The following is a 15792-nucleotide window of genomic DNA, read 5'->3' as shown; positions in this document are numbered from 1 at the left end:
ACATGTGATAAAGAAGTACCTTCACAGCTGCAAATATTTCCCCTGCCCAATCCACAAAGCTGCTGCCCTGAATTAAAGATGAGTGTCAAGAGAGTGCATAAACTTACGATGACCTGCTTACTTTATTACTTATCTTATGGGAAATGTATGCCTCCTCTGGATTTCCAATTCAATTTTGGGCCAGCTTCTTTCGGTAAGCTCTAGTTTTCAAATTATCCAGCAGCTTGGTCCTGAAACTGTCAATCACTTTACATTTTGGATAATACAATCCCTCCTGGTCTACGTTCTCATGCAAGAGGAGGCTGGAGAGGCTAACACTACTTTCAGCCTACAAGTCAAGCAATCTCACCTGGCAGAGCCTAGGTCCCATTGCCTTCTGGCTGTTCAAAAAGCCTGCATCACTCATAGCAGCTGTCACCTGATGAAATGTTTAGTTACAGAGCAGACAGTTTCAACAGAGAAAGCCTTACCAGCACAATATTTTCACTACCAGAAATGGAAAACAGAAACAGTTGTTTCTCTTGCTAAAAGAAGTATGAGTATACATGAACCAGGTACTCACAATTAATGTCTTTCCCAGACTGACAAAGGTATTAAAGATATACTGTCAGCACAAGGTCAATTCATATTTACTGGGCGGCAGTATTTGTGGCTACTGCACACACAGGATACCTGCTGCCTTGTCCTCAGCTTGCTGCTCTATGGGCAACACCACTCACTACTACTGCTCAACTCCTTAAAAAAGGAGCACAAATGGAGCAACAACCCAAGCACAGAAGCATCTTAAATACCTATAGTCATTTAGTGAGGGACATGGCAAAAGCAAGCAACGTCTCCTTCAGAAATCTCCACTCCATACAGTTAACAGCAAACCGTCACTAAATTTAGTAAGGATAGGTTAAGGTACCCCAGTTAAATCACACTAACTTCGCTCTTCTGAGCAAACTTTGCTCTTCTGAGCAAAGTGACCAAGTCAAAAGGCTCATGAGAACAGAGATCAAAATAAATAACTCTTGACTGAAATCTTTAACTGAGATACACATCTCAAAAGGGACCATGCTCGTGAGAAGAATCCACTGCTCACACCACGTGCTCCTGAGACTAGCTGCCTGGTCTTAACAAAAAGGCTTAGCCACAAAAAAAAGGGAAAAATTACCTAAGTGACAAGTTCTCACTGCTAAAGCAGAAAGCCTGGTTTTTCACCAACGGAGCAAGATTAACACACCACCGCACCACTTCCTTAAACCCAAAGCCTGCAGTAAACTTCCTAGATATAAATTAGCAATGACAGCTCAACTCTGTGTGTGCACGTCCATCCAAAACAGTGACTACCCGGTCTCTAAACATGCAGTGAAAACAGTCCCAAGTTGGGTAAAAGCAGACAAGGCTTCCTTCAGCAAGGAAGGCTGCCATTCTCAAGAGCTACCGGTCACAGGACCCAGAAGGCTCTGGCACTCGGTCAAATGTTTTAGGTCACCATCAGGTCTACAGACATCGCAAACGCCATTCAACGAGGGCAGGATGGCTCCACACACAAGCAAAGTGATCAACAGCCAAATTCTCCTGATGTACTTGCAGTTTCTCAGACTGGAGCCAGAAAATGCTCTTAAAGGAACTGAGGAACTGTTGCAGCCCTACCCTTCCCTTTACAACTTCCTACTTCAGCCTGGCAGTTAATAGTCTTCACTTGGGAGTTTCTACAGCATGACTCCTCTGATAGCTCCCATAGCTTTCCAGGTTCAGTAGATGTTGAGAGTTGGCCTACGCAGGCAGTTATATGAGCACACTCCCTCCAAAATAGCAGTTATGTCTAGTTAATTACACGCTGAAATTATATGTACAGAAAATCTTAATTACAAAACAGCATTGTAAATTATGTAAAATGTTTGTTTCTCCTACGACACCAGCCCTTACAATGGAAAGTTGCTTTTACCCTCCTGGAGAGCGTGCAGAAAGCATAACAAGGGTGCCTGTACAATCCTGAGCCTATCGGGATGTACTGGGAAGACAACATCCTAGATATTAAAAAACAAATACATCATCGTAACACCCATGTGCCAAGCACTTTAGTGGTGAGCAAGCATACAGCCTCTCCAGATTATATCAGCTCATATAATATACTGTAAAATTTCTAAAAAAAAAATTTACAGATGTACGTATACAAGGATATGCAGTATGTTCAGTTCAACTTCCCCTGTCCACTTCTTCTCCAAGAAAAACATGACTTGAAAGAACCCTGGAGCTGTAAAGTGAAGAGTCCGGATACATGCAAGGAAAGGACAACTCAGTTTCATTTAATAAACTAAAGCCTCTATAATGACAATCAAATTCCAAGCATGGATCTACACACATACGCATGCAGAAGCACCGCTCAAGGTTGCTTTGTACTAAAGGAAGTTCAGCCTCACGTATTCAAAATGCATGGCAGAAGTCCATGTTCTCAGTTTCATACCAGCTTATACTCTTATTTTCAATAAAAAAAAACATAGAACAAGACGCCATTCCGTCCCCCAGCAGTGAGAAGGAAAACAAAGTGGCAAATTCATAAATATACAAGTGAGAAACCCATGTACTTTTTGCCAAGTCCCCATGAAACACACACCTGTACAAAAATGGGCAGAAGCTGATAATCAGTGCAAATATCAATACCTTATTTTATCATACTTTAACTCAGAGTCAGCATGCTTGTAAGAAACAGGTAGTTGTTTTTCTTGAGTTTGTTAATTCGTCTCTTTTTCTAATGGCTAAACTCTTATTTCTAAAGGTGGCTTGCCCTGGAGAATATGATTAACGACACGAACATAAAGAAGAAGGAACAGGCTTTTATCTCCTCACCTTAAAAACTCCCAAACTGTAAAACACTCCAGAAACAAGGATTATCTACACATTCATATGGTAAACAAAATGTTCACATTACATTTGCTTCCAAATGTGCAGAACTTACATCTAGAAAGGGACAGCCAAAATAACTTGGCTGGTTTGAGATGAAACCAGTTTTTTCTGACTTGCCTCCAAAAATCCAGGTTCAGTATTCCCCAAACAGTAACCCTAAAGTAGAAGCAATTCATTGTAAGATCCATGCAACAGGACTATGGACACAGACCTATAAAGAAGCTGATACAAACTTTTGTCAGTATTCTATTTATCAGTATTTTATCAGTATTCTCATGTAGTAAGAGATACTACAAAAAAACCCAAATAAACCCAAGACCAAACCTCTGAAGGACCTGTAATGGTTACAAACAAAAACTCAAGTATCTACCACACAGAACTCTACTCAAGCTAAGAAACATTCTCCACCTTTTTAGAGCAAAACCACCATCTAAGTTAATGACATGCAACTCACTTGGAAAAACTGACGGTTGCTTGATCCAGTTTAAACTCTGAAACATTAAGGGATTTGGAACTTCCCAAAGGTCTTCTGTTCTTTGTTTTCTATCATGTCAAAGGGGGAAAGAAAAATTCCTGTCCAGCTACCTCATACAATTTTTTTGCCTGATTCTTAGTGAAATAAGGCTTATGCAGCTCCATTATCCATGCATTAGTTCTTCCCTATTAACTCCTGAACCCTTTGTTTGATTTAAAATATTTCACAGAGGGACAGAAGTCTCAAAGATAATTAAGTTCTGATCACTGTTCCCTGTATTAAAAACATAGATACTGAAACGACAAGTGAGAAAGGTAAAACAGAGAGAGATATGAAATGGTTCCCATTTCAGAAACAATTAATAGACTAGGTTTTAAAGCAAATCACTGGAGATTCCAACAGTGTTTGGGGGAATTATCGAAAGCGCTTGCTTTCTTACGCACCTCCCAACACCTCTATTGTCAGTGCTGTTCAAGGCAGGTCCTGGGCTCGATTAACTTCTGATGTGATTCATTATGACCAAGTGTGTTCCCAAATGTTTACCCTCTCTGCTGGGGAAGAAGGCAGGTATTCTGCCTAGCAGCAACAATCTAGAGACTCAAGATCTCAGCTCTGGACAAGACACAGAGTTCGTACATACGGTACCTTTCCCAGTAAAAGTGCAACATTAGAAAGGAGTGGGAGCAGAAGCAGCAGAAGAACCACCTCACAGAAGAAAGAACACAAGTCTTAGATAAAGTCAACATCCTTATTTCTGTTCCTCACAGCACTGTTGGCTGTTATCAGTCACAAAAGATCTGTGGAAAAAAAAAAACAAAGGACAGCAATCTGCTGGTACTTGTGAAAACAAGGGTGAAAACGAGGAGGGTGAAAACGAGGTTACGGGTGTCAGCTGTACTTCATGGGTCACTCTTCTCAGATAAGAACTATGCCACGCTGAAGTAACTGATACTAGGGATGCCAGCTTAAACGTAAGGTAGGGAGACTGTGTACAAACAAGACTTGAAAAGAGAATTTCTGAGAATCCTGGAAATAAAATTAAGCTTCCAAAGTACTACCCTGAGGATAAAGAAGCAATTCTGCTGCTAGAAATCAATTATATGGCAGTACAAGGAAACCCATTTCAATTAATCCACTCCCAATATCCCAGCTATAACTGAGACACATTTGCATGTGGCACTGACCCTTTCAGGTTCATTAAGTCAACTGCCTCCAGCCTCCTGCAGTGCCTCCAGCCTCCTGCAGGACAAGCATACACTAAATATTCCTGGAGAATGACTTTTTTTATTCTCTGCTTTACATGAGATATCTAAGCATGATTCAAAGTCCTCTGGACATAAAGCCTGTTCTGTATTGCCTCTTCTGCCACTTCAGTTCGCAAGGATGTAGCTACACAAACATTTTCTGCAGTAGCAAAGTTGTGAGCCTACACAATTTCAGCTGCACCAGTACAACTCTTTGTGGGGCCACACCATGAACCAGCTCATGGAAACAGTCCAGGCTTAAAAAAAGAAAAACCTTTCCCCAAAGGTGGATTGTAAGGGAAGACCAGGATGGTCTAATTTACAGAAGAGCCAGAGAAACACTTGAGCAGATGGAGAAACTAGTAAGATGAGAACTCCTTAAATCATGGGGGAGTATGGGGGGGGGGGGCACCTGGGAGAGGAGTGTCCTCAAACTGCACCCTAACAATCTTCTTCTCTAGCAGCCAAGGGAACAGCCTGTTCCATTGCAATTCTCATTGCTAAGGACAGATAAGAAAAACATTATTTTCCAAAATATATTTAGGCAGCACAGAAGAGGACAAGAAACCAGCTTCATGTTCCCTGCAAGTATCTCAAGAGTTGCAAAACAAGAAGCTCTTAAGTACTCAGACACCAAGTGTGGTGTCACCCTCAAGAAACAAACAAACAACACAACAACACCACAACAACACCACAACAACACCACAACAACACCACAACAACACCACAACAACACCACAACAACACCACAACAACACCACAACAACACCACAACAACACCACAACAACACCACAACAACACCACAACAACACCACAACAACACCACAACAACAACACAACAACAACACAACAACAACACAAGTTGTGGGGTTTTGTTTGGGTTGGTTTGTTTGTTTGAGAGCAACGTTTGACTTCAGTTAGTCAAGCTGATTTAACTGCTTAGGGCATGATATGACAGTATATTAAGTCCAGGAGTAGGGGCTTCAGTGCCAGATCAAAAACATCATGGCTTCACAATGTAAAACACGGATGCAGTATAAACTCCTGCCATAGTTTTGCAGATGTTTCTTCAAACAAGAGTGCCAGTGAAGCTGATTCATCCCCCGCCCTCTCATACCACCCCCTCAAGTTGTGACAGCTTCTCCTTGGATGGGAGGAGGCAAGGCATGCACGTGGTAAACCTGATTAGGAACTCACCCGGGTCAAAAAATTGTCTCCCAACCAAAGCAATTCCCTGACCTGCTTCGCTGCACAGACACGCCGAACTGTGTAAGCCCAGCTAAGGAAGCAACGTGAGAACAGTAACAAGTGGTTGCGAGCAAGAGCTGCTTAGATCGTCACCACTACCAAAGAAACATCCACAGAAACTGTCTCACTTGGCTGGTTCAAATTTGTTCAGATGTTGACAACTTAACTCTGTAAGGACAAGCTCTGTGCTGAATCAGAAGTCATCAGCCTACATTACACCACACTAACTTTATGCTTGGTCAAGTACCGTCTGTCCTCTTACATCTTGCATAAAATCATGAAGTCCCTGAATTAACCAGAGCACATCATTAACCAGAGCACAACCATTACCATGGGCCACATCTAACAGTTCGCGATTGGTGATCTGGCAATGCACAGAACCAGAGTTGTGAAATCCCAGGCACCACAAAGACTAAGCAGCTTGCAAGTAACACACATGTAGAAGACTGAAGAAGCCTGAATTTTTTCCTTCACTTGCAAACTCACTTTAAAGCCGCCAGTTAACTTCTTCACTCTACTTCATTGATCAATGTCAAGTAAAAATTATCTCAGGAACACTCCTCCTTCCTAAAGACAATCCAGCCAAGGAGCTAGACAAGGAGACCCTGTGCATGGTTCCTTCTGGGCTGGGCTACACAGCCAAAAGCTTCACCACTATTCCACAGGTCCTTCCCCTGTAAGTGATTCATCTGCCTCCTCACTTACTTCAGGAAGCAGAAACCTGACGTTTAGTTAGGAGTGATATACCAAAACCAAACAGATGTTTAATTCTGCACAACCATGAAGAAAACCTCATTCTTCAAGACTTAAGCCTTCCCTTATGGCTTAAGGGGATAACAAATTGAGGAAGTCTTCACAATTCTCACAAGACACGCTACTCACGCTCACATCCCACAGGCAATGGAGATGGACGTAAAGGACAAGTCCCCACACTGGCAGTAAACTTATCACCCAAGATACAGATCAGGAGCTTTGCTTGAGGGGACTTCTCTGTTCAGTCAGGCCTAGGTCTCATCATCAGAGCTTATAAGCAAACACAAACATTTTTCATGGAGGTCAAACTGAAATTTCAAGGTTTTTTTTGTGAAGCGAACAAGCAAATCAGAAGTACACAGGCTATTGTCTTTACGGGCTGAATTTGTCGCTGAGATAAGAATGGTTTCCATGCATCTTGAAGCATCAAATAGCGTTTAATCCACTAAGAATCTTCCAAAAAGGACTGGTGTGCAAGAAGTGCAGGAGCAGCATGGGGGAGAAGACAAGACGCTTCCTGAAGCTTCCAAAAAACACCTTCTTCCTTGAATTCATCTTAGGCTTTACTGTATATTTAAAGTAAATTTGTGAAATATATGAACATACACAGGTTGCCAGATATTTAAAGCTTAAATTTTGTTACGCTTGAATATCCAGCACCAACTCTAAGGACCTCACAATGTATTAACCTCCAGAAACAGCTGTATCCCATATCCTACTGGACATGAGAAACTTGCCATCTGCAATGGTGAAAAAAATTAAATTATTCATCTAAGCACCAGGGTTCAGCCCCTTGAACTGTGGCATAACAAAGTTCCTTTTAAAAGAAGAAGGTTGTGTCTTTTTTAATGTGAAAAATTCCTCGATGTCTTTCCCTACTGAAATGCTTTCTTACACATTAAATAATTACAGCAGAAAGTCATTAGGTGCTTGTTAACAACAGACAGTCCAACAGACCAAATTTGGTTTTTACTTGTAAAGAGGAGAGGAGGAATCATACCAGACTTTAAAAAACACTTTGAAGCATGACCTCTTTGTATATTAGATCTAAGGCAGTAAGCGCCGAGATACTGAAGACCTAGAACCGCAATATCTTACAAGAGCACCTTTCCCAACAGTTCCAGTTATCTAACCCTCATGGGGTAACTCAGGCAAAGCAGCTGAAGGGCTTGGACAGTTACCTGTTTGGGGATTTAAAAAAATAATGAACTTGCAAAGCAGTAAGATACGGTGTAAAAACTCCTTACTTGAAGCAGAAGTAACACCGACTTAACAGATTACTTGTTGCCAGATGTGCAGAACTAGGAGGCGGCGACCTCAAACAGTTCATACCCATCCTTTCAAGCGACCCCAAACTGCTCAGGAGTAGTTTATAAATTGAAGTAAAAACCATAACAGCAACATTCTCTCTTTGTCCTATTGGGGAGAGATTAAGTACTCTTTATTTAAAGTGAGGATGTTTAAACATCAAAAGTTGCTTGAAAAACAACAACTAGATGCAAGTGAAAGGAAAATCTCTTACATTCACCCAATATCTCACTAGTTAAACAAAAGGAGCTGCTTAAAAAGTTTAAAAGTCCTTTTTCCACAATTTATCAAGTGTCTTTTATTCACCGTCACTGAAAGGCAAAACACACAAACAAGACCGATGGGCTCCGACAGCCGCCAAGGAGTAAAACAGCATGTCGGCATGGCGGAGGTGCGGCTCGGCTGCCCACCAGACCATTGCCAGCCCCCGCCGCAGGCAGGCGGTGTGTCCCCCCAGCCCTCCCGGCAGGCCCCAGCCCTCCCACACACCAGCCCGGGGACTGCTTAAACTCACTAACCCAGCAGAAAACAGTCTCCGTCGCTGTGCTGACTTTCTAACAAGCCAGCAACACCAACCTGGCCAAAGAGGCAGCCAAGAAAAACACGGAGAGGCAGTAGGTGAGCACCACCCTGCTGGGGGACAAGGAGGGGGGAAGCCAGATTCCCCCCCTTTGGCAGAAGCAAGCTCAGTGCTTTCGCTCCATTTTGCCAGTTGCAAACGGCTTTACAGCTATTACAAATCCACAGAGCATGTATCGACACAATTGTTAGAGGTCTAGCCCCCAAACACACCTAAGCTGGCTGACACCACGCTCCCCTCCATGCAACGTTTCCCAATTAAAGGCTAATGAATGCTGAAGCAGTCCGATACGGGGGAGAGGGGAAGGAAAGGAAGACTGTAAAACACAAGAAGATAAACTTGTATAACTAGAAACAATGAAAGGAAAAGATGAAGAAACCCACTGCCTGGCTGTTGCTGAAAGGTGATAAGCTAGAAGTCATCCTATATTTATTAGGGCCAATGACCACAGAAACCTATTAGTAACTTGCAAGAATAAACTCTCATTTTTATTATCTTTACTGGTTATTTAATACCTCTCTCCACTAAACCCACTCTCAGCTCAGGTTACCTTCAAATACTCCACTTCAGCTGAAAGTTAATAAATAAAAAAAAAGAAAAAAAACAACACACACAACCAAAACAAAAATATCCCACAGTAACCCCTCCTGCAACCCAAAATACATACATACACACTGATAACAAAGCAAGGGGACAGGAGAGGGTTTACACATGCCCCTGCAGTGAAATTATCCAAATTACATGCTCCAGATCAGGATTCAACAACATGCTTCTATGCAAGCTTCCTTAATAGCTCTGTACCCCAGTTCTTTACCAGGAAAAGCACAGAAAATTATTATTGACATCACTATGATGTCAAGAGGACCAATGCACCCATCTGCTCGCAGCTCTCTGGCAGCAGTATGGATGTCAAAAGTCTGGATGCCAAATGGGGGTATGTAACGGGATGGGGGGCAGGTCAGACTGTGGTCCCCAGCCACACATTAATAACACTCTGTAATAACACAGAGATGATGTCATGCCACCATTCTTAAAAACTTTGGGGATGGCTATGCTGAAATGAGAAGTATGGCTGCAGCACAGACAGGCACACCAATACCAGGTCTAATCTAGTGAGCGAGAATAACACCACCAAGTAAGTTGTGGAGCTTGAATCTCCAGCACACTGGAATAAAGCTGCTGAGAATCTTAGATGCCCATGCCAGGCACTGTGGGGTCATAATTTCACTTACTTTAAACGTGTTAGATGCAGCTAGCACGCATGTCCCTGACTGACCTGTGATCTTGGCTCCCAATGCCATTTAAACATACCTTAAACGTACCATAGACTCAAAAGCAGTGATAATTTTGTAGCTAAGTATGCTCCCAAACAAGAGGGTAACTCTTAGAAGTCAAGAACATATAAAAGGCTTTTTATCTAAAAGCATAAACTGACATTTGTCTCAGCAAAAGTATTGGCTTCAGTAGCTCTTCCTCCATCCTTCCTCTCCTTTCTTTCCCCATCCCCTTGTTCCCAGCCCTCCCACTGAGCCCATTCAGCTGTTCACACAGTCCCACAGTGAACCAGATCGGGTAGCTGATGCAGATTAAAAATAATCCAGGAAAAAACAAAGGGCGAGGAGGAGGGAAGGTGGAAAAATTTAAGTTCCTCAAATCAGTGCAAGGTGGAAATGCAAAAATCATTGTTTCGCTGCATCAAGGGAATGCCACAGGGGCATAAACCTGCAATGGGGCTCAGTCAATTACTGCCACTAAAGAAATACTTGTCGTACTACCATTAAACTCTCCCGGAGAAGGTGGAGACAGAATAGCTGTTGGGAAGTCTCTTGATACCGAGATGACCTGTTCTCTTCCAGGCAGCTGACACAGCACTCTCCTGAAAGCGGAGCCTGGCACTAGCTAGAACAATGAACATCTCTCTCCCACATGCATTTTTTCATCAGAGGCCCCAAATTCCTGCTCAGAGGTCCCAAGCTTCTCAGATCTGGTGTTTATCCAACATTCCCATATGGTCCGTGATCGTGCAGACTGCCAGTCCGCTCGCTCTGTGAAGCGGCAGGCCAGCCCACCACGACTCCTTCCAAGCAAAAGCAGCCCACTCTCATCATGCTGCCACTTATTTCATGGCCGTACGGCAGCTGTTAAGAAAATCTTCACCTCTGCCACACCGGAGGCAGGCACTTCTGGGATTTCCTTCTGGACAAAGAGTAAGACCCCATACTTCGTTTTGGAATTTGATACCCTGGCATCTTCCCTACACCTTTAAAAAGTTTCACATCCCCCATGAACCATGCTAGCTTATGAGAGTCCCATTTGTATTGGCAACCAACCCCCACCTCCATCAGAAATGTACCAGTAGGAACTTGGCAGGAAGCAGGAGAACCAGTTGCTTTCTCTAAGCAACTTGACGCCACCAGTCAACTTACCCACGGAGTGTTACAACCGTTCAAGTGACAGCTCCTAACCCCCCCAGCACACTCTCTTTGCTACACAACACCAAGGAGAAGACTTGCATGCCACCTTCGGCCCCCATTGTGCAGGCTCCTCAGCTCCTCTGCACAGGAACTACCGTATGCCAACGTTAAAAGACAGCAAGACACTTCATGCCCTCTGGAAGAGCTGTCAACTATGCATTTAAAATCGGTCTTTATCAGAGAAGTGCAATCACCTATTGGTTTCTGAAAGCAAAAATTCACGGCGTTTCATAATTAGGCCAAAAGTGATCACCATCCTTTCTGAGTCCACCTATACTTCTAGGAGCACTATTGATCTACAGCGAACAAGCTGCTTTTGGTAGCTGTTAGGTCTGGAGTTCATACAACACAATTCGGTAGCCACAAGAATAATAACAGATTATCTGCTGAATGTTTATCTTCCAGTGGGAAGTATATGAAATGACGATGCACAAATCCCATTCAGGATTTAATCCTGCCCTGGAGTTCACACTCAACTTCAGTGCACAAAACCATTAATGGGAGATATCAGCACCAGCGGTCAGAAACAATTCAGTAATACAAACTCCTCCGGCTCGGGCCAAACAGAGCGCTCATACAGAAACAGCTGCACCCATCCATGTGTTGATCTTGGTACTATGTCAAATCAAGACTTCATCCATATGTACAATAACGGAGCACTGTAACCTTGGCTATCAGCCAGCTGCCTTGCCCTCTGCCCAGAAAGGTTACAGAACAAACCCTGGACACCATTTCCAAGTACAGGAAGGACAAGAAGGTGACTGAGACCAGCCAAAATGGATACACCAAAGGCAAATCACGCCTGACTAACCCGACTCTCCTCTGGGATGAAAAGACTGGCTCTGCAGCTGAGGGGAGAGCAGGGGGTGCTGGACGCCTTAACTTGGTGTCAAAGGCCACACTAAGTCTCTCACAGCATCCTTCGAACCAAAGCGTTGAGGAGCGGCCCAGATAACCAGACAACAGAGGTGGGAGGAAAACTGTCTAGAACACCAGGCTCAAAGGATTGTGATCAGAAGTTACAACCCTTACCTGGCTGCCGGTTCCTAGTGACATCCCTCGAGGACCAACACCGGGGCCAGCCCTGCTTAGAAGTTTTTTAATGACCTGGATAGGGACTAGACTACACTCTCTAAAAGTTTGAGGACTTGGGAAAAGCATACCACATGCTGGAGGGCAGGGCTGCTATTCAGAGAGACTTCAACAAGCTCGAAAATGGCTTGACAAAAACCCCAGGAAGTTCAACTACGGCTAAAGCAAAGCTCCACATCTGGGGTGGGATAACTCCCTGCAGTGGTACAAGCTGTCGGCATAGCATGTCTGTAGGAAGGCACCTGGTAAAACAACAAATTGCCCAGGAGCCAGCAGCGCACCCTTGCAGCAAGGGCAGCCAGCATTGCCATGTTAGCAGGAGTGCAGCCAGCAGGGCGAGGGGACAGATCCTGCCCCTCTCCTAAGCACTCATAAGACCATTTGGAGAACTGGGTCCAACTCGGGCTCCCCCGCACAGGTGACATACAGGAGGGAGTTCAGCAGAGGCCACCGAGGTGGTCAGTGCTGGAACACGGGACATGCAAAGAAAGGCGGAGAGAGGCGGGTTAGGTCAGCCCAGGAAGGAGAAGGCTCAGGGAAAACGTTACTGCTGTCTACAACTAATGAGTAGGAGGTATAGAGCAGACGGGGCCAGGCTCTTCTCAGAGATTCGCAGGGTACGACGAGGGTCAAGGGACACCAGCTGGAACATGAGAAAATCCAACCAGACACATGGAAACAAGTATTCGCCGTTAAGCGTAGTCAAACACTAGACAGGGCCCAAAGCAAGGGTGGCATCGCCATCCTTAGAGATACTCAGAACCAGGCTGGACACAGCCCCAAGCACCCTGCTCTAATGGGACAGCTCTCTGTCCTCTAGCAGGAGGTTGGCCTAGAGGTCTCCAGAGGTCCCTTCCCCCTTCCACCACCCATGGGGTGCAGAGCACAGATTTTATCATACAAAATACTAGAGAAGACATTCCACACAAGACTGGCAGCTATAACGTTAAATGCCAAACAATAATTTCCAGGAAACAATTCCCTTTGCAAGTCACACCAGCAACTGAGCGGTAAATTTCCACAACTCGTCTTACCCTTCATCTTTCTATTCTCAGCATGTCCAAACCAACATAATGCTACACGCACACTATTAGCTTGGAGCAACCCAAGAAACAAAGCCGGGACAGACAAGAGGCACACCTTATCCCTCTGTGAAACCAAGTGCAACCAGAAAAAAAGTACGAACGTGACAAAAGAAGTGACATTTTTCAGAGCACAAAGTAAGGGTAGGCCAGAAAAGCGGAAAGAACAGAAAGTAGTTATTGATGGAGAGTAGCCAGACAGGATGGCTTGGCCACCTTCGCTCTATTTTTCCCTTGTTTACTTTCCTCCAGTTTTACAGAACTCCACAAGGAACAGGGCATTTTGACAAAGAGGGAACCCCACAAAAACATCTTCCTGCACATCCTATAGTCCTGGGGAGAAGGAAGCTCCATAGAACAGCTTTTATGGAGGAAAATGGCCGAGCGCAAATTCATGCCAGACCACCCTCAGTTTATATGCCGTAAAATGCAGTCCCAAACCCTGTTGCCTCTCCTTTCTCTTCACGTGAGTCAAAACAAAGGACAATCAGACAGGAGCGCAACCCTCAATAGAAGACTAATGGGAAAGCTCAGAACAAAACAGCAAGAGTGGAAGGGGAGGCCAAGATCTGCAGGACGTGCCTCACGCCAGTCCCCCGCTCCACCAGCAGCAGTCTCTGCCCATCTTTGTGCTCCTTATCTCAGCAACCCCTCCTTGGTCCCCACCCCTACAACCTCGCATGACCCCCATCTAAGCAGCCACTCCACCCCAGGCCCCATCCCGGGGTCCGTCCGGGCGCTGCTTCCCCACGGCCTCTCCGCTCCTGCTTTCCTGCGCTGCCCCAGCCCCGCTCACCCACCTCACCCTGCCCGTGCCCCGTCCCGGATCTGCCCTCGGCTCCCCTCTGCCCAAGCCCCCCGAGCACCCACAGCCCCGCACCTCACATGCCCCGTCTCCCCACACGCTGGAGCCCCACGAGGCTGTTCTCCAGCCCTTACCCCTCACCTAAGCCTTCCCCACCGCGCCGGCTCACACCACCCCGTCTCTCCCCACTCCTCGCCCTACAGCCCACGTAAGGGCTCCCCCGCGGCAGCCCTTCACCCCGTTTAACCCCACGCCAGGCCTCCCCTCACCCGCCGCCGCCCCCTCCCCACAGCTCACCAGGCCCCTGCCCCGCTTCTGCCCCACACGCCTCACCCGCCCCAGCCTCCGGCCGCCCCTCCGGAGCCCCCCAGGCCCCACACCCCGCCAGCCTCCCCCCCCGGGCTGCCTCCCCGCCGGGCTGCCCCCCCCAGCCCCCAGCCCGCCCCAGCCGCTGCCTGAACCTCAGCCCCCCCCGCCCGCCCCAACGCTCCCCGCCGGCCTCCCGCCGCCCCGCTGGGCCGCCGCCCCGCCCCGGGCCTGCCCCGCCGCCGCGGCCCGCCGGGCCCCCGAGGCGCCGCTCGCACGCGGGAGGGAGCGCGGGGAAGGAGGCGCGGCGGGGCCGGGCCGGGGCCCCGGGGTCGCTTACCTCCGACCCGGTACATGTTGGCGGCCATCCCCGGGACGGGGCCGGGTGCGGGGCGCGGGCCGCTCCCGCCGCCGCCTCCAGGTGCCGGATCCGCTGGAAAATGGAGGCTGGAGCGGCCGGGCGGGGGAGGGGAGTGGGGGAATTAAAGGGGCCGCGCCGGCTGCCGCCCGGCCGACGGGGAGGGAGGGAGGGAGGGCGGGAGGCGGAGGGCGGGGCGGCGGCGGACCCGGGCAGAGAGGGGCCCGGCGGAGGCGGCGGCAGCAGCGGCAGGGAGGGAGAAGGAGCCGGCCCCGCCGCCCAGCCTGCAGCGTGTGAGGGCGGCGCTCCGCGGCCTGCGCCCGGCGGGAGGGAAGTGGGCCTGCCGGCGGGCAGCGCCTCGCCTCGCGCGCACACACACACACACACACGTACGCGCACCCCCACACCCCGCCTGCCCCCGCACGCCCGCCGCGCGCGGCTCGCCTGCCGCCACGCAGGCCCAGCCCTCCTCCCGCCCCCGCCTGTCCTGGCGCGGACAGCCCTCCTCACACAGAGACAGGGCCTGTCCGCACGTACGGCCCGACACGCGCACGATCAAAGAGCACCTGAGCGCGCACACAGCCTCCCACACACACACACCTGTCCGCCTGTACTCACAGCCCTCCCTGCACACACCGGGTACCGGCACAGCCCTCCTCTCACACACACACACACATGTGCGCCTGTACTCACACACAGCCCTCCTCACACACACACACACACCCCTGTACTCACACACAGCCCTCCTCACACATACACACACACACCTGTACTCACACACAGCCCTCCTCACACACACACACCTGTACTCACACACAGCCCTCCTCACACACACACACACCTGTACTCACACACAGCCCTCCTCACACACACGCGCCTGTACTCACACACAGCCCTCCTCACACACACGCGCCTGTACTCACACACAGCCCTCCTCACACACACGCGCCTGTACTCACACACAGCCCTCCTCACACACACACACCTGTACTCACACACAGCCCTCCTCGCACACACACACACCTGTACTCACACACAGCCCTCCTCACACACACACACACCTGTACTCACACACAGCCCTCCTCACACACACATACCTGTACTCACACACACACGCGCCTGTACTCACACACAGCCCTCCTCACACACACACCCCCCTGTACTCGCACACAGC

At 47.7% G+C, this 15792-nt stretch overlaps 1 protein-coding gene across 1 annotated transcript in view; it reads right to left on the bottom strand.

The window, feature by feature from the left end:
• Window positions 1-14617, bottom strand: part of MTA1 (metastasis associated 1) — an 85103-nt gene extending 70486 nt beyond the window's left edge. Inside the window, exon 1 of the mRNA XM_059822285.1 lies at window positions 14601-14617. Within this exon, the coding sequence (XP_059678268.1) occupies window positions 14601-14616 (16 nt within the window). The 5' untranslated portion in view covers window position 14617. The remainder of the gene's footprint in view (window positions 1-14600) is intronic.
• Window positions 14618-15792: the final 1175 nt, after the last annotated feature.

The sequence above is a fragment of the Gavia stellata genome, chromosome 10, assembly GCF_030936135.1.
Source record: "Gavia stellata isolate bGavSte3 chromosome 10, bGavSte3.hap2, whole genome shotgun sequence".
Classification (NCBI taxonomy): Eukaryota; Metazoa; Chordata; class Aves; order Gaviiformes; family Gaviidae; genus Gavia; species Gavia stellata.
The sequence above is the reverse complement of the archived record's forward strand: the minus strand, read 5'-3'. Positions and strand labels throughout refer to the sequence as shown.